Here is a 20,103-nt window from a genome sequence, read left to right on the forward strand (position 1 = left end):
AGTATATTTACAGACCACCTCCATATAGCTGGAATATTGTTGAGTGAGGTGTTAAATAACAAATGATGTTCAAATTGTAAAAGCTCCTGATTTACAAGACAAATATAACGACCACCCACCAGTACATGAAATAAACTTATGAACGCATATATCCATGAACACATTTATTCTTTGAAGATTTTCACATTCATCAAATGAGTACACATAAATTACAGACACTCTTACAGTCACAACCAATTTCTGATGTACAGATGCAACAATCACTTTTAGCATACACAGTGGTGGTGACTAGATGATCACAGGGAGTATCTGTCACAATACAAATATGGACGTCAAAATATCTTTCCTTGTCAGGAGCGCATAACTGCAAAATGCAGCTTTGGTTATAACAAACTATACATTTCTTGTTAGGTCTTTTTCTCAAATTTCTCATCATTTTCCTCAAAACATGTAATGAAATAGTATTTCAGGATCAATGAATGCATGCATATAAAGTGCTGCTGAGACTAAGATCTTCAAATTTATGGCCATAAAAAATCCTAAATCTGAAATGGTGCAAGCTGGGTTTGTCTTTTTCCAAAACCCCAATAACATTATTTCCAAATTAATACATAAACTATTGTTATTCTGACTGCAACATTACACATCAGCCATATTAGGCTCATTGTCTGCACTGTCTAATCCCAGGACAAAGCAATGTAGCTCCATAATATAAATCAGTGCTTAGAGATCCTGAAATTTCAATCAATGCAAAGGCTGTTATGTCATCATCAATATATATCCACATCATAATCAAAACATACATCAATATACTTATCAGAACTGACAATTAAAAAATAGATCACATTTGGTAACAAAAACGTCTGCATCAAAAAAAGAATATGTTTTGATAATAAAATTCTCTATAAAAAAAGATATAAATATAGACAGCATACCCATCTGAATTAAAGTAAATTTCAACATATCATAATGATGTATAGATTGAATACACTGGTTCAAGAACAAGTGTACATTCACCCTGCAGACACAAAGAGCAATTGACTAATCAAATACCACTGACTAGAAATCAGACAAAACTAGTGAAAACCCACCTCAAACAGGCAAATGTCTGGACATTACAAACTTTTTCCATACAAAGACGAGACTAAACATCACAATCAGATTCTGCTGGCTATATCTACAAACAATGTACAAGCAATTATTGCTTCAGTGTCATAGAATGTTTCTAGGGTTGAGTTAGAACAGAAATAATGTACCAGTTAATCATGAATGGGCATGTGAAACCTTTGTATTTGGACATCATGTCAATATCCGCACTTCACTTAACCATGGTTCTATCACTTTGGGGCCAGCAGAGACAGCATTAAAAATAAAATCAATGTAAAGATGATGTCACATGAGGTCTTATAATTAATAACCACTTCTGGCATTCAACAAAACTCCAAATGAGACAAACCTATTAACTTGTACATATTGGTTATGACTGACTGACTGAGTTTGGTTTTACGCCGCTTTTAGCAATATTCCAGCAACATCACGGCAGGGGACACCGGAAATGGGCTTCACACATTGTGCCCATGTGGGGATTCGAACCCGGGTCTTCGGCGTGACGAGCCGACGCTTTAACCATTAGGCTACCCCACCGCCCCTCATATATTGGTTACGAATTTCAAGTTGCGGATGGTGAGCCAGGTGTTTTTCTCCCCATAAGCCGGCCCTGCTGACGACACCAGAGATTATTGCTTTGGCAATTTTCCTGGACAAAGCATAGATCTGCCCCTTTTTACTAAATAGAGAAGGCCCACTTCATCCGTACAATATTTGTCTTTGGTAAGGTCTACAGTATACAAGAAAAATGGCAATTACTTTGCTCTTTGCAAATATGTTAATTCAGATTTCACAGTTATTGTGTGTATAAATACACCATTTTATATCCTCGCAGGGATTGGGATAGAGAACTTTGACAATGGGCCATTTTCAAGATTATTAGCCATTTTCTGTATTTAGAATGGGCCACTGCCCTTGTATCAATAGTCGACTTAATGGGCCATTTAGTATTCTAATGTGCAAAATGGCCCATGGTCCCTGCCTTTCCCAATCCCTGTCCTTGAAATAATGCCATCAATCACAAACTTGTAACCATATTGTATCAAGTTTCCAAAGTGTGTCTGACAAACAAAATCACATTCTCCCCAAATGTTCAAATCACCATTATGCCCATATCTAGTCGTGATTCTAATGTAGTTTGTCAGCGATTTCGTTTGGAATAGAAACTGTGCGACAAAAAAAAGGAAAAGAAAGAAAGGCATATTGTGAAGTGTGCCATGAATACTTTTGTTGAACTTTACCTCGTTGGACTGGCTCTGCAATCAGACTTAAAGACTTCCACTTCAGTTGAATACATGAAAATATTAATGAACAAAAGTCACATATCAAATTCAACAAAGCCATATCTTGGCATTGAATAATCTACAGTAATAACCATCATGTATCTCCTGAAATCACAGCTATGAACACAAATCCTGAAATGACTATGGTTAATTTCAGTTCACATTCGAATACATAAAATATAAAGTAAAGATAACATTGTTCTTGTTAACTCCTTGCTTTCAAATTATCAATACCTACTAGGTTCATAAAGTGTTCATACTTCTTAGTTCTGGACTAGGAAAATACTTTCATTTGATGTTATGGGCTGGATTGTGGTGAAAACCAAATGGGTTCCAGATGTACTAATTGGGCACATTACTACACTGGCATAGTATGAACTTAGCCCAAAATAATGTACTGATTCTGAAGGCAAGGAGATAACTTACATAATTCCACATAAATGAGACCATAACATTTTTAACACAAAGGCAGGGAAACTGGCTCTCTGGAAAATAATTACCAAAACATTGTTGGAGATATCTGATATTATCTGAACCATTATCTTTTTGTTGTTGAGGAAAACTATTTCAAAAAGCCACTTGTCTATTTATGCTAGAAAGCATAAAATTCAAGTGAACAGAAAATATTAATAGTTTAAAAATGTCGGCATGTTTATTGTTTGGTTTTTAACACCTGGTACCCAGGATGCAGTTTTCCTCTCTTTGCCTTGTGCTTATCACAACCAGGTGCCGTCAGAGCACAAACAACTGACATGGAAAGACTAGACACTAGGAGTGATGCATTTCCTTTCTGTGGTGCAGCCAGGGAAATAGTGACTTACACTCTATCTCTTGTTAATTGGTCAGGTGCAGGGATGTAGAGAAATATGCTTTCCAAATATGTGGTACATTAGTAGCACTGATGTTTGATAAACTAGGATTATATACAATTTGTATATAAATAACATAAGCAATATGTCAAGAAAATGACAAGTGACAATTATAATTCACCCACAATAGTTTCCAGAAACATTAAAAAATAGAGTATGATAATATTGCAGGCATTTTGTTTAAAGACTAGATTGGGATTTGGTTCCAATGTGTCTGGCATTTTAGACTCGAGTGTTCTACTGGGTCCATAATGATTCTCATTTTCAGAATGTCCTATCATAACTTCAAATCCTTCCATCCTAGGAAGGTTTCCGGTGTCTGAGTTTGGCTGCACCACTGTATAAAGGATTCAATACAACATCCCATACAACAGAACCCTGTTGAAGCAGGCATGAAAACATAACAAAATGAAATAAATAATACAAGTATTCAAGATGTGGTATCATGATAAACATATATATGAGGAAAATGACAGATAAACCCTCAATATAATAAGTAACTTCCAAAATATATTATATATATCTTCTATTTCTGTGGATATTGTCAAGTAATTTTGCTGACGGTTTTGTATCTGGTGTATATATAAGCTGATTATCAACCATGAAATATAGCCAAAATACTTTGACTTCCAAGAAGCACAACCGACCAGTAAAAACACAATACTCAAATGTTAGATGTTGAAACGTCAAAATGTGGTATGTTCACCAAACACAAAATAAATGCATATGCTATGAATTTGCACAACATGCAAATATGAAAGCTATAAAAAGCAAGTTTACAAAACAGTGTGTCGAGAACTACTGCACAGGACAATGTGGGACATAAAACAAAACAGTGACAAAAACGTAACACAAACAAATGATGGAAGGATGAAGGAGCAGAACACGAGGGATGTAACGATGTTGACTGGGAGCGTGATACAACACTCACAATTAAAAAGTTCAAATACCTTTGACCAAAAATTTGATTTTCTCACAGTATGAAACAAAGCTGTGGTATGATTTCAATAAAAAAAATGGACAACATTTAGAGTAGTTGTATGTTTAGCAAACCTTGTTGAAATCTATTGTATCAGCTACTGTCACCATATGATAAATCTATCATCATTCCGTTACACCCCTACAGCACACTGATGGCACAATGTATGATTGCATGATGTAACAACGCAGGCTCAAATCTTAACTGGACCATCTGTTTACCCTTGCCCAGCACAAAACAATTGCCAGCTGGTATTCCTTGGAGCTAATTTCAGTCAACACTTCACGAATTGTAACAAAACCGTAAATGAACTGTAAACCTATGAAGCATATTTGTGTAAGCAGTTGAACTTTATCTAAATTCACTATCACTATGATTCTACATTATTTGAAAGGTTTATTAATACCATGCTCTAATTATCAAAACTTACTTGCCAAACATAAAAATAACTTGAACCATATCCTTGATTATAAGCCTCTGACTGCTTGAATTAATAAAAACTTCCTGAGAGTGAAATTCCACACTTTCCATGAGGCACAGGACAGGTTGCTATTTCTATTTTATTCTTTTCATCAAGCTCCATTCCGCCAAAGTAACATTTCCAGAAGGCCAACAGCATCCTTCTATGAACACAAATTTGTGTAGTTTAGTACCTAGTTCCATTTCACTTGTTAAAACAATTATTCATGTATATATCAGTACTTGACCTGGATGTGAAAGTTAAGGGAGGGTGCAACAATGAGTAGAAAACTGGATCTCAGAAATACATCATTATTGTCTGACAATATTTTAAGGATACAAGGTGAAGTGAAGGGTAAACAAATGGCTTCCTGATTTGGCCTTTAACACTAGTTACGACAAATCTCAATGCAGGTGTACTGAGGTATTCAGTGTTGCTTTTCACCTATGATAGACAAGTGTGGCTGCCCAGCCTGGAAAAGGCACTGGCTCAAATATTCACATTCAATGTACAAAAATAAAAGTGTCATATTCATGATTTATCTTAAACTGGGTACAAGGTCAGCATATTTCTTCATGTTGAGACATCAAAATTAGCACTCTTAAAAGTGTTGGATCCAAAAATATTTCTTAATCCCTCCAGCTGGTCATGTGTACAAATGACCAATCTTTCTTCTTGTTAAAACGTTACAGTAATCATCATTCTTAACTTTCCACGAAAACACAGAACACAAATCCTTTGTGTAAGAATATTCAACAAGATGAGATTCTTTTACAAATAATTTCAATTGAGCTGTGATTTTTTCCCGTTACATATTTCAGTTGGAGCTGGGATTAAGATGTGGGGCTTTCATGATGCCCTCATGACAATGTTCCCCCGTGTCGGAGGCCCCGCCGTACACAGAGCCAGGCGACAGCATCACTCGCTGTACCTTGTGGCCATGCTTCACAAGAATTGTAGGGCTACTGTAAGAGCGCCTAGTAATTGCTACATTTCTCTTCAAGTTAGCGACAGTGGTGGCAGTATTGGATGCAGGAGTATGCATAGGAAGCACGGTTGTAACAGGGGTCTGCTCAGAAGAGGCGAGACTGTTAGCGTCAGTAACATGCATGTGATTGGCCAACGGTGGCTGCACTGGCACCACACCAGTACCCTGAAGAGAAAGGGGGGATGGCTTTAAACACTAGTCATTACACCATGCTATGTAGGCAATGCATTCTCCAATACCACCAATAAATGCCACAAGATCAGGATAAAATATTTGCTACAGGGCAAAGGTTTGTTAACAGAATTTAGGAGATCACTTGTTTGACTATTTATTGCATTTAGGAGGACTGTTTAAAGTTTCCTTTGTTCCAAAACATATTTTAGGAGGTACATGTCTTAATGCATTGTCTCCATAAATGCAGTCAAATGGACTGCTCAACAAGACATGATAACAGTCAGAGCACCAATACTGGCAAGATAACTGACAAACACCTTACACTGTCTCAGTAACATACAAGGTAAATGCAGTGGAAAATGACCATGTAAATACATGATAGACATTGACAATGAAATGATTAGCATACCTTACACAGAATAAAATCCTAAATAGTTCTTAAATATCGTAAAAGTGTTGGTACTGTTTGTATAAATTTTAATTAACACACTGACAATTTCACATTGTAAATATATCAAGGAATAAAATTTAACTTTTTTCTAAATAAAGACAACTAGTTTATAAATATGATGTCCTAAAATAATTCCCCTTTGGAAAAGTATTCTGCAAACATTAAGGTTTTCTTTTCAGGCTGAATGCCTGTCTCGACAAGCAAACTTATGATATAGGTCCCTAGACATTTTCTTCTGATGTGTGACAGCATTCTTCTTTTTCAGTTGTTTGCCCAAATATGTAGTTGGTGGTTATATTTCACAAGAACGATACTGCCAGTATTTGTGCTTTGAATCAACAAGTGATTTTGATAAATAATAGATGAAATAGTGCATCAGTCTAACCCTCAACAAAGTCCCATACGTAAGAGCAAATACGTTTCACAAACACAAATGGAAGTGATTGTGACCTTTAATCTAAAATTTCTATAAGCCATCAACACCATGAACAGAACAACTGATAAAAGACGACTTGATGTTTCTTCATAAATGATGGCACTAAAAATTTTAAGCTAGAATCTGATCCTAAGAATTCACAGAAATGCTTTGCTCAAAGGTATGGGCAACAGAAATCTAAGTACAAGTTAGTAGCAAAGACAAAAGGTTAAAACTGAAGATCCCTAGATGTTAAAATATTGAACAGGTAATATTCTTTTGATATATGCAGGATACATATCTTTAATCACTGTTTAAACCACTTGTTGACACATTACGTCAGCAATATATACACATCAACATAAATCAGCCAGTAACAGTTTAGATCATAAAAGGACACAAGACAACAGACAAATTTCACAGAAGCTGAAAAAGATGTACAAGACAAGATTATATGCATCTTTTACTAGTACACTGCAATCTTTCAAAACCCAGTGTTTCTATGGAGATCGATTGTGAATGGTAGGCGTCTATGATGCAACATATACCTATATACGACAACTGACTTTATAGTCATGTTGAAAACTTACCATGATAAAAAATGACACATAATGTATACAATATTTTCACTTTTGGAAAAAAAATATATATCGCATGAATAATTAAAAACATACATGAGCATCATAAGTTTATTTACTAGAGAATAACTTGCATATTTCATATCCAAGGACTTGTGGAGTAAGGATAAAGGAAGCACCCAACTGTCCATAACAAATTGTGTAAAAACAATAACATACACTGATAAGAATTACCACATTTGTAAAAGCATTTACTTGCATATATATAAATATATGTACTTATTCTGATATCGGAATCTAACAACATTATACAAATATTCTTTCTAGTCTTATGTTATGCAAAGAGTTTTTGTGGAATTCTCAAAAGACGTTACAACAAAAGAGTTATCTACTTATATCCTAATTCAAAACAGGTTCAGGATTTCATTATCTGAGGAAAAATACTAAGAACTTAACTATAGGAAAGTGCAACTTATACATAAAAATTCTACCAATGGTAGTTGAATACCATACAACTTGTAGGGAACTTGAGAAAAATGAGGTATATTAGCAAAATACCTATAGCTCATCAGTTGACAAACAAGACACAACCAGTGGACACATGTACATCATGGAATGGCAAGCTGCTAGACAGAAAATAACAAAGTTGTTAGGTGCTTCCCTTCCGTAGCATCAGTTATCCTTGCATATTCTGTGCCATTTTCCGCCACGGCCAATATGTGTTACCGCAAGCTGCAAGCCTGAGGCTATGTAATGCGATGTGGTCATCACAACGCATAGTGACTTGGGATTACCTCGACTGGGGCTCCTTCCATGAGGGCTGCATCAGCCAGCTCTGTCCCATATGCTTGAGGTGGGGGCTGTGTGGCATACATGAGTTCAGGAGCCGAATGCATTGTGGCATAAACGTATGCTGGATTTGCCGTCAGTGTGGGTTGGCCAGGACTCTGCTGGAAAGAAAGTTAAAAGCTTTATACTTGAGAAAAAAGATCAATCTCTGAACTTCTTTTATATCTAGATGCCAACCCCAAATTTAGAGATTGTGGAATATTTGATACTTGCCATCAAATTAATAACTAAGTTATTTAAATTATATGTAAAAGATCAGTGTTACAACATGAAACACAGCCTACCATTTCCTGAATACCCAAGCAATCATATGCCCAATCAAGAACTAAGTTGAAACAGAGAAATCTGTCACCAACCACCTTAATAGCAATGACGTTTTAAGCACTTCTGGGTAAATGACATCACCTTCATTTCAGGAGAAAATAAATGCCTTGCGCAGTGCAACTCTGAAACACTATGCCTCTACATACAGATATCCTCGCCATAACACGGGTCTTGCGGTCCATGGATGACCCCACGCGTTATAGTAACGATTACGTAACGCGGAACAAAGACCAAGTAAATTCGTATTTTCCATGGACATAACAAAACTGCTGTTTCGTGTTTTGTGCCCAGTCAAAACTATATCGTATTGTTGGAGGTGAAAAAAACAACTTTGTAAATGAAAATAAATGTATGTACATGAAACTTGCAATCAAACATCACAAGATATGATAATTCAATTGTTGTTCCTGTCATGCTACCTGTTATTCAACTAAGCCGGAAATAGCAATCAGCTGGGCACAGATCGATGTTTTGGTCCAATGTACCGGTGATTCAGTTAAAAACGATCCGAAAATTTAACATCAAAGAATTTCTATTCCATTATCGGAATAATTTATATGTCAAACAGTTATTCTAACAGAGATCTTATATATTGCTATCCTCTAAGTATAATGCATGTTTTCTACGAACATATTTAACATACTTTGGGTTACCTGGCTGGATACATTTTACATAGGAGACAGTTTGACAAGTCACCACTGACTTCCCTCGGTACGTGCCACATTGATTGTAAAAACAAAATGTTGGCAATTAATTGTCAAATATGACTTCAACGAGTCAATAACGCGGGTCTTGGGGTCAATGGATGACAAGGCTGTAATCTGTTCGTGATTGCTGAGAAAAATGTGAAATTGGTGCTATCGCGGTAGGCGCGAAAAACTGACCCTCACGAATGTGGTAAGCGGGCGTTGTATGGAATGGGTAATGCCATTTCACTCACGGTTTCTCCGTTGTTACTGTAAACAGTTTAAATGAATGAAAATGGGAATGAATTTAATCCAATAAAATGTGTTTTATGACATCATACATTCTCGGATGGCGGTGTTTACCCGCGCAATTACGCGGGGTGTTGCATCACAGCAAACGTTGTAAGTACTTGGCTGATGGCATGTCTTTATGATAAAGTTATTACGATGTTTCCCTGTACATGTATTATTATTCACAAAAAAGACCCTGCATATTTTAAGCATCTGAAAAAACATGGATATGTACAATAAACACTGTTAATTGCAATCTGCACTGAATTTCACTAGTTTACAATGTGATTAACCAGAGCTCAACAGCGGATTTGTTGCTACTTTCAATGACGTGAATATGTGTGATGACTGGGCAACTTTTTTTTATGGGAGCCACAGATCACCCCGCGGTTTAACCGAATCTGGGGTATTGCGAGGGATGACTGTACCGGTACCTCAACAACAGTATAAGCACTTATGGTTCAATGAGACTGATCAGTCATCTGAGTCATGTGCTCATGCATATAAATTTTTAAATTCCAATCCAAAGATTAAAATAGCCTCAAAATTTGCACTGAATCTCTCCTTTAGATTATCCCCAAATTTGAAACCAATCCAACCAATAGTTTTGAAGTTACTGGTTAACAAGTATGTCTTCAGACGGACAGATTCCTTGGTATAACTATATACCCCCGACCTAAAAAGGTTTGAGTATAACATCAGTTCCCCAGGTAAGACAAGTAGAACTGAACACACCTGTGGAGCCCAACGCCACTGGCTGGCTGCAGCAGCAGCTGCAGTTGTCCACTGTGGGGTAGCCTGCTGCAAGGAAAGGAATCATACATCAGGATAACAGAAGAAAGAGCAAAATGAATAAATAGACTTAATTCAGGTACCAATATGTACCACAAATTTGAAAATACATGATTCTGGCAGCTCAAGGGGGGGATTTCAAATCACAACCACTACCTCTGAAATAGGCGATAAACTGGCAGTATCAGAGAAAGGTATTTCCTTCTTGACAGTTTTTAAAAAATAATTTTAGTCATAATGCAAAGTCCCACCCCCACACCAATCCTCAAAAGGAAATCTAAAAACTGAATATTGACATTAGAAGCTATCTGTGATGGTAAATGACAAATGTTTTCACATGTAGCCGTGGTTGCAAGGTTTATCTGCTATATTATCAGTTTTGTTCATCTTAGCAGCTATACAGATAGGTCTGTTTGTGGTTAGCCATCAAGTTGCACACCTGATGTATCTACAAAAATAACATTGCAAGCATTAATCTTAACCTGTGAATACTTAAACAACTAATGTCTGTAACTAGCTTTTTATGTCTAACATTCTGTTTGGGTACAACACCACCTGTGCTTTTCCTTCTTTCTTATTTCAGTTAATGAAAGCCTGTCAGGAGCAAATGCCATGAAGGCATCTTAAGGCATTTTAATGTTGTTACCAAGTTTTGGCATAAGTTCTGGATAATGCAATAGAACTGATGAGCAGACAGGTAGGCTGCATAATGAGATTAAAAAACCTGAGGTAAAAGTTAGCCGATTCGAATTTGCCTTTAGTCAAATATTTCTTACTTCAGCATTTTTGAAAGTACTAAAATCTGCAAAAGTGCTTTGTTCAGTTCACTTGACCTCAATTGATATTTAAACAAAATAAAAAACAACAAACAAAACAAAATAAAAAAATAATTAAAATAAATAAAAAAGATTTTAAAAACCCCACCATCCCCAAAAATAGAAAATAATAAAAATAATTAAAATAAATTTTAAAAAAATTATAAAAAAATAATAATAATAAAAAACAACAAAAAATCCCCAGCCAGTTTTCATCTTTGCCCAATATGTAGATAATAAGGATGGGATCAACTGCTATCAAGCCACTAGTGCCACCTATCCTTGCAACATTGGCCATGGTGCTAGCAGAAAATTCTTATGATCATTATCTACACAGGTCACTATCAAGTTTTAATGCCCGTTTTAATCTATCGTTGTGATACAGGTATCATTGTGGGCTGTCTCAACCATTTACATAAACTTTGCAATTTAAATGCCATGACATCGTCACAGTATTGTTCTTCATTTTTCTATTGTAAAGTGAACTTGTCAACAACTTTGGGTGGATTCATTTCAGTTTATACATTCCCCTTTGTTTTGTTGCAGTTGTCAGCAGCAGAGCTGTTTGGTTTGTTTTGTGTTCCATGCCACCCTCTGCAACATTACAGTCATATAGCATGGCAGTCTGTAAATAACTGGAGCATGGACCACTGGAAAACTAGGTGATTGATATTGTCTGCAATGCAATGCAGTCAGGTTGCCATGATGGGTAATCTACCTAGTCAGTCTGACCACCCAAATAACTTATCCACTTGTAATGATCCACATTGTTATTCCAATCTCAACAGAATTTCCAGCAGACATAGTGGAGCTATTATCTCAGCAGTTACCTATTCAAACACGGATCAATCATTTGTATTGATAAAATTAACCAAACATCCATCAACCAATCAATAATTGCCAACATGTTTGTCAGTTAGATTGTTGATTGTTTACTTTAAATGGTCTATTACTTGGATTATTTACACCTTCAACAACAAATAAAAGTAAAGAGTAAAAAGACAAATGTGTATCAGTATTAGGTACATGCATTTTCTATATCTAAAATGACGATAAATGTATACGTAAAATGTTTCTTGGTCAAAGAAGCAAAACTAAGGTGGTTACAGGTGTATTTTCACGACCATGTGATTTCATTTTCAAGACAATCAAGTGGGAAAGTGCCAACAAAACAGTGTTAGTTGAAACTAAACAGTACTGGCTATGCCGTTTGTACAGATCTATGGGTCTGGAAACAATCATGCTGTTGTTACTCAGTGTTGCTAAAGGTGCATCCAATGCGCTCATCTAACCACACCTCTGTATAAAGAATTACCAAATGTGTGTATGTCTCTTTAATCTGAGGCATTGGTTTGGATGCCAATAGCCTTGTGTTGTTAGGCCCTTCGTATCCACTTACTGGCTGGTAGGCAGAATATTGTGGAGCCACGTGATACATAGTTGGCGTCTGCGGGACCATCACTGTAGCTGTGTAGGCAGGTTGCTGAAATAGTCAGTGGAAACATTCACTTCACTAAAGTACAATCATTTCACAGCCCTATTAAATCAGGACACGAAAAATAACTTTCCAGATTTTACCACTACGGGCAATGCAGCCAGGTTATTGAATCCTGACTTGTTGATGACTGTTTATGCACATGACCCTATCAAATACAGAATGACTACAAATGGTACAGATATTGGTGGTTCAAAGAAGGATTCTTCATTGGTACACATACAATCGCCATGATCCCCCAAAATTCCAAAAAGATTTTAAAAAGTATTAAAAGGATACATACTACTCAAATTCTGCTGGTGGTACTATCTGGACACAAATCATAAGCAGTGTATGTTACTCTGACAAAACTGGAAGGACACAAACGATATCAGACTATACAGCTTGTTAAGAAGGAGGGTCACAGGTATATATAAATTTTAATAAGTCTGAAATATTACAGATATTTTTCAAAGTGGCAAAAAAATGATCACAACACTTTGACCGGTCTAATATGAGAGTTCAGGCTTCCAAAGATCATTGTTACATTTCCAAGTAGTCACTTTTCAGAAGGGCATAGGAAACTGTGGGGCTGTTGTTTAAAGGGTAAGATAAACATCTCATAGTGCAGTGATGTTTGTTATGGCATCACTCACAGAAGGCCTAAAAAGTGAAATGTGCTTCCTTTCTTTTCACTTTCAACCAGGGATGGTTACATACAACATATTATGTTCCCTATTTATAATTCTTATCAAGGTGGAAATGGGTTGCTTGGCAGAGGTTATTGGGGTTAATATATTTATTATGGACAGCACCCATGATTTAGGTGGAGTAACTGGAACCATATTACCTGGAGTTAGATGGTTTAAGACGTGGTGTTGATAACTAACACATTGATGCCATATTCAACAGCATATAAAAATCAAGTTCTTTACAGATAGTAACCCCCACTGTTTCAAATAAAATTGACAACATTTGCCTTTGATAGCAAGATTTCAGAAATGTAGCTTTGAAATTTCACTTATTTGTCACTGTAGTAAGAATATACAACCAAGTGTAAAATGTTTTAGTACTGGTCCCATGTAGGAATGTCGCTGATGTGGTTATTGCACACTATTATGGACTTTCATTTTTTTAGCAATTTTTTTAAATGTTCTGATATTTATGAATTGCTTTTATAGAACTGAAAGTTTATTCTGCTTATTTTCTTTGCTCCATCTTTATCCTATTAAACAACAAAGCTGCAGATACATCAGTAGAAGCAGCACAACATGGTGGATTGGAGTACGGTAAAATACATGTTTCTCACCTTACCACTTCAATATAACCTATTCTTTGGATGAATATTTCAAAGGTTAGAGCCAAATCAAACATACTGTAATGACATACCAATTTCTTAAATATTTCATCTAATACTTTGATGTCTGGAGTTATCTAAGATTTTGAAGATCCAAATAAAAACTTAACTGGTTTTCAAACACACAAGAGACTGCTTTTCTAACAGAGCCCTGTTATCATGAAAGTTATTTAGGATACTTCAGTAAAGATCTGGCAAGGTCTGATAACATTCACCTGAACTATTTCACTGTCCAGTAATTTATCATTGAGTAGTATGAATTCAATGTGTTAGTTGAAAAATTGATTTTTATCGGTCCACTGGACTGGCAGAAAACAACATTAACTGAAACTAATCACATCTTAATGTCCATTTATGAATAAATAACTAAACACTGTCTTGGTTTTTTCTTTTTACAAGAGGCCGGGGAATTCCTCGTCCATATTGATCCAATAACAACAGAATATAAATAACATGTACAGCCAAAATGTAACAGTGACATTGCACCTTATTGAGGCTCACATGGTGGAAGTGCAGACAAATCTTTTACAGGTTTTCCAAAAGGGGACAGATAATAAAGATGAGATTAAAAGATGTTGGTGGCTAAGACGCAATTAGTCATGATCAAACATCTAATTAGGAGAGATCTACCTTAAAACAGTAAGTAAACAAAAGTCAAGAATGAGAAAGTTTCACAGTTATTGGTTAAGAAATTCTGATAACTGACGTGTGTGTGTGTGTGTGTGTGTGTGTGTGTGTGTGTGTGTGTGTGTGTGTGTGTGTGTGTGTGTGTGTGTGTGTGTAAGAGAATATGAATGAAGACAGCTGGGGTAATAATATATATAAACTGCATCGGATGTATAAACATGCAGATCTACCAGCATCATGTAAGCAAGTCACAAGGTTTCACTAGCTTAATTAATAGGCCTGGCAAAATAATGGATGGACCTATATTCTTAGTAAGTGAGTGAGTTTGGTTTTAAGCGGCTTTTAGCAATATTCCTGCAATATCACGGTGGAGGCACCAGAAATGGGCTCCACACATTGTATCCATGTGGGTAGTCGAACCCGGGTCTTCAGCTTAATGAGCAAACGCTTTAACCACAGGGCTACTCCACCATCCACCAATATTTGTAAGTGCTGCCAGTCCAGTGAACTGGTAAACTGAAACACTAATACCTATACCAAAAAGATACAGGGTACGATTTAAAAAAAATCAAAAAAAAAATCAAATCATAGCTTAGGAAAACTGTTTTATGACAAAACATATAGGGTTTTCAACATTTTTTAGCATCCCAATCCGTGTCAAAATATTTTGAGTCTTACTACCCCAAATAGTTTTAAGCTGCACCTGTAAGATCAGTCAACGTCAATATGCCAACAATACTAATTTATAGGTCATAGCTCAGTAGTGTTTCCAAAATGTAATGCTTGTGTGAATGACAAGTTGGTAATAAACTAAGTGATTTTGAAGGATAAGCCACTTTTGTCAATATTCTAAAATTCTATCATGCAGGCATACAAAGAACTGGCTTAATCACCTGTCACCATCTGGAGGATCAAACTCAGGACTTGCACTGTATTACCACCAGGCGATACAGATTGATGCCCCCTTAGCTACCCTACAAGATTCTGTTGGATTCATCCTATCCATAGTTGGTGAGAAGGGAGGAGGGTTCTAAGGTGATTAATGATCAAGGGTAAATACATTATAGTTTCAGTTGTATGAAAAGATAAGTTGTTAGATGTGTCAACTAGAATAGAAACAAAGCAGTGACTGTGGTATATATCTGACCTTTACTTGTTCTCTTTGAGCAGCATTCACATGAGTGGGTCTACACTGAAGTCCCTGTGCAAATTAATGGCAAAACTGTCATGTTGTCAGATTTGGAAATGAATGTGCAGTTTGTTACTCAATTTCTTAACCACAGTCATTCATTCTTAAATCCAAAACTGTCAGAGGCATGTTCATATAAATGTATTTTCAAAATACGCACAAAATAATGTAAAGCATGAAAATTACTTTGAAATTTAGCCAACTTATCTCTTCATGTTGTATATTTTTCTTCTCAAAATTGAATTGGTGTGCAAGAAAGAATAGTGTTTTGTAAAATGTCGAAATGTTAACAATAAAATTTATTGTAAAGTAAAATCAACCATGGAATGGTAGATAACCAGTTCTGTAAGCTCCCTGGAGAGACCACATGTATTAATAGGTCCCGAAATCCATAGTCAGTTATCTGAAGTTGTACTTATGTGAAACTACTTTCACTGTTATTATTCCAGTGAAGTGTTATCTTACATCAAAATAATTTGAATCATCCTTGAAAATGCAAACATTAACTGTCTGGTAACCATCCTGAAGTTCCTCAAGTTTTTCTTATGAAATGGCAACGTTAATCATATGTTGTTCACTTTAAAAAGATTATTAGATGCGAGATAGTTCTAAGCATGAATAATAGAAGTATCCATGTTCTGAGACAGACATATTCCCATGGTCACATGGCCACATCAATTGTTATATGTTTTATACAGAGGCCTTCCCTATTTCAAACACAGAATATGAATTAACACAAAAAGTTAAAGACATATGATCATTACTATCTCTTGACTTTGTTACCACTTGAATTGGAAGTTTCACTTTGGCTCCTGTTGCTTGGAAAACCAAATACAATTGGTGTGGCCTATATTTGTAAACGTAAGCTACAGAACAGATACAACTGCAATATTCATAATTACAAACTAAACAAATAATTCTGAAGTTACACAATTCAATTATCTGTCAAATGAAACAACATTTCTACATGTCCTTTTGAGATCTTAACCTTTTGCCCTTGTTTTCCTTAATCATGTTACAGAAACCATAAATGATTTCTCCAGCAGCAATCACTGGAAGCACACATAAATCCTGTGCCTAGGTTGTGGCTGGTACTAACATTACCTATGGTACTGGGTTCCAGAAGGTGTGACATGTGGGGAAACCTGATCAAATACCATTATTATGAATCTGTGTACAAGGGATCAACAAACTGTAACATCACCACTACATCTGTAAACTTCATGGGGTCATCAACCAAAACTATCTTCTTTGCTAAATACTTTGAGTACATTTATGACAGACATTTCATGCATGTCATGCCACATTTGCAAAATTGTGAACGGTACAGTGATTTTTTGCAAGTGAATTTGGTCCTTACTTTGTATTATAACATAGTTGTTAGATTGGTGATTCAGTACTTATTTTCATGTTGTTCTGCATATTCTCTTTTCCTCAGGGAAATTGTATTCATGAATCCAGCAGTACAGAATGAGCAACACCCCAAGGGTCTAGTCACACTTGTTCTTGCTAACCTCTCAACAAGTCATCAAACCTTTTTGAAAGTTCTTAAATCAATTCGATGTTTTTGTCTATTGGGGTAAGTGGAAATAATTGTTTTCATGCAGACATAGATAAGATAACTGTACTGACTTAATGACACCCAAAATCTGAAATGTCAAAACTGATTCTGGTGTGCTACTGGGGTCTTCTTTTTTAATGAGTACTGTTTTAAAAACAAACAACCCCTGGTCTAAAGACACAAGAAACAATTCATAACCATGTACACACAATGAAATGATGACCATATATCCAGCCATATTTTACCACTATCTTAGTCAAATTTACTATCTTGAAATTGCTGCTCTGGTGAAGCTGACCTTCAACCATATGGAGAGTGGTGTTATTTTATCTAAAAAGTGTTGATGCTGCCCTGAAACAAAGGTGCTGATACAATCAAGCCTTCATGAGGAGGACTGGAAAACAAGGGCAAAAAGGGTTGAACATCATGCCTGAAAATACTCCAACAACTTCAACTTCAACATTTCCAAGAAGCATCTAGAGAATATAAGACTATCCTAGACTTCAGTCTGAAACAAATAGCACTGGTTTCACATCATTTATGTACTTTCAAAATAGTAAGTTTTGAACTGTCACTGGCTTAGCATTTGAAAGCACATCTGGAAACACAGCTGGAAATATACATTCAAACCATAGTTACAGCAAATGTTACCAGTATCACTGGTGTAAATTCATTCAGTCTTTGTAATTCATCAAAAGTAAAATACTTCACATCACAGGCAAATTTTCTCTTACACAAAATGCCAGACTGAGTACAATTTTAGATATGAATGAGATCACGTTCACACTAAATAAAGTGTAGTTAGAACCTGGAGAAATCATGATCATTACCATTTTCCTATTACAAATGTTTGGACAGTACAGCTCCTAAACCAATCCTTTTTCTTGATTACAGCTTTCTCAAGTTATATGTAGTTTTCTGAAATTCATTACTGATGTGAATCCAGTACTTCAAGTATGAGTATAAACGACAGTGATGTGAAAGAACAGTAAGGATGGAAATGCTGCGACTGTTTATCTCACCTGCGCCTGAGGTATTTGGTAACCTCCGTCAGGTGAATGAAAAACTGCCATTCCATTTTGGTAAGTGTATGGAACTCCATTAGTGAACATAACTGTTCCCTGCGTTAAATTTGGATCTGAAAATGGACAACAAGGGCAAACCTACAGTAACTTTAGGACATTCAGAAACATTCAACTGGGGGAATTTGGTGAGACTCGAACAGCAGATAAACTTATACAGAATAAACTTAATTTGTCATGAGTGACATCCTATTTTGCACCTAACAAGATTGACTTTAAGCACATGTCTGACTAGATACCTATCTATGAGCTTTCACTGGGCATCATTTTATGGATAGGACACGACAAAGGTCAGCACTCGCCCATAGCAATTTGCCTGCTGTTCAACAAGTTCAAGGCATGATAAGGGAAGTAGTCACGGTTTGTTACATAAAACACTTATTTTATCAATGTTTAAGTAGGTGTTTACAACTTAACAATGTCATTGAAGGTCAGATCTTGGTTGTCGCTACTGTGTTACATCTGTAGACATCCCATTACGAGTTTGTGTGCATGGTGCAGGAACGGCCTTTAATCTAATACAAGTGTTTGAATGTGTGTTATAATCATACAACCTCGAAAATAATCACACAGGCTTTTCTGAATAACCTTTACTCCCTGCAAGACTGATAACATCAAAATCATCAATCTGCCACTACTAACAGACATATGAAACTGAACAGACTTTCCTTAGCCAGTGGGAAATACTCCCATACAATTTCAACCATCTAAAAATTTCAACCATCTAAAGGCATTCAAAACATTTCTCATCAGTTTTCAAATTTTGAATTGATATTTGTCCCACTTTGAAACTAGTCACATAGAGCTGAAGAAAACTGTTTTCTCACAGGTTAATGTTAAATTCTTGTTAATAATATCATTGGTTGGTCAAAGTGAGAAAGGCCGTTGCAATGGATATCCAAAGATCTCTCTGTAGCAGTAGCGACCATTAAGATCTGATTTCAATCAAACTAAGAGCTAAGTAGTACTTCACAAATTACAAATTTAGATGTGTTTGATGTGAACTCTTCTAGCAGAGATATAAACTGAATTTTATACCTTCCTGTTGCCTTTTGTTATATCCCACATATAGGAAAGTACAGTGCTTGAAATTAACAGGCTTGAACATAAAAACAAGAAGCAAAAATAAATAAGAGACTTGCTGTATATCACCAGACAATCAATGACACAGTCTGGCCATCAGTAATATTACTGATCAAAATAGCAATGAATAGAACACTAACTGGAATGAGCAACAGAAAATTCACGTGTCTTAGATCAAAATATTACAAATTTAATATGTTGTAATGCCTATGTCTAAGATTTTATTGTTTACATAAAACTTCATTTATACATTTGAAGAAGTAGGTAAATTTTCCATGTACTATCTTATCTGGAGAGCTGTTAAGCTCATGTCATTAATGTTTACATCCCCTTCCTAATTGTACGAACAAATCACCTTTATGTTCCGAACATTTACTAAATTACCAAAATTATTTCTATTTCCTCGAGTATCAACAAATTCCCCCAAGATTAACCTTTGGATGAGGGAAGACAGACATGCATACTGTAAGAGTAACATTTTGATACTGAAATTCAAATGCACAAAATGTTTGACCTATGAAACTAATTGCATCACAAACAGCAGGCAAAGTTTAATAATCCTTAAAGTGCTCTAAATGGCATGCATTTGAATTTCATTCTAGATAGGTAAATAAACCATTCAAACAACATCCATCTACCTGTAAAAATGTCAATGATATGGGTTTTTAT

At 35.8% G+C, this 20,103-nt stretch overlaps 1 protein-coding gene across 4 annotated transcripts in view; it reads right to left on the reverse strand.

Moving 5' to 3' along the window:
* Positions 1 to 151: 151 nt before the first annotated feature.
* Positions 152 to 20,103, reverse strand: part of LOC124277608 (protein boule-like) — a 33,441-nt gene continuing 13,489 nt past the window's right edge. Inside the window, exons 7-12 of one of the 4 annotated variants that reach the window (XM_046713329.1) lie at positions 18,292 to 18,407; positions 15,667 to 15,720; positions 12,377 to 12,544; positions 10,190 to 10,255; positions 8,099 to 8,254; positions 152 to 5,851 (exon numbers count right to left, since the gene is read on the reverse strand). In XM_046713329.1, coding sequence (XP_046569285.1) covers positions 5,516 to 5,851; positions 8,099 to 8,254; positions 10,190 to 10,255; positions 12,377 to 12,544; positions 15,667 to 15,720; positions 18,292 to 18,407 — 896 coding nt within the window. In that variant the 3' untranslated portion in view covers positions 152 to 5,515. The remainder of the gene's footprint in view (positions 5,852 to 8,098; positions 8,255 to 10,189; positions 10,256 to 12,376; positions 12,545 to 15,666; positions 15,721 to 18,291; positions 18,408 to 20,103) is intronic. The other 3 variants (XM_046713331.1, XM_046713330.1, XM_046713332.1) reach the window with 3 other exon arrangements.

Source organism: Haliotis rubra, unplaced genomic scaffold (genome assembly GCF_003918875.1).
Source record: "Haliotis rubra isolate DU_JTF1 unplaced genomic scaffold, ASM391887v1 Scf224, whole genome shotgun sequence".
NCBI lineage: Eukaryota > Metazoa > Mollusca > Gastropoda > Lepetellida > Haliotidae > Haliotis > Haliotis rubra.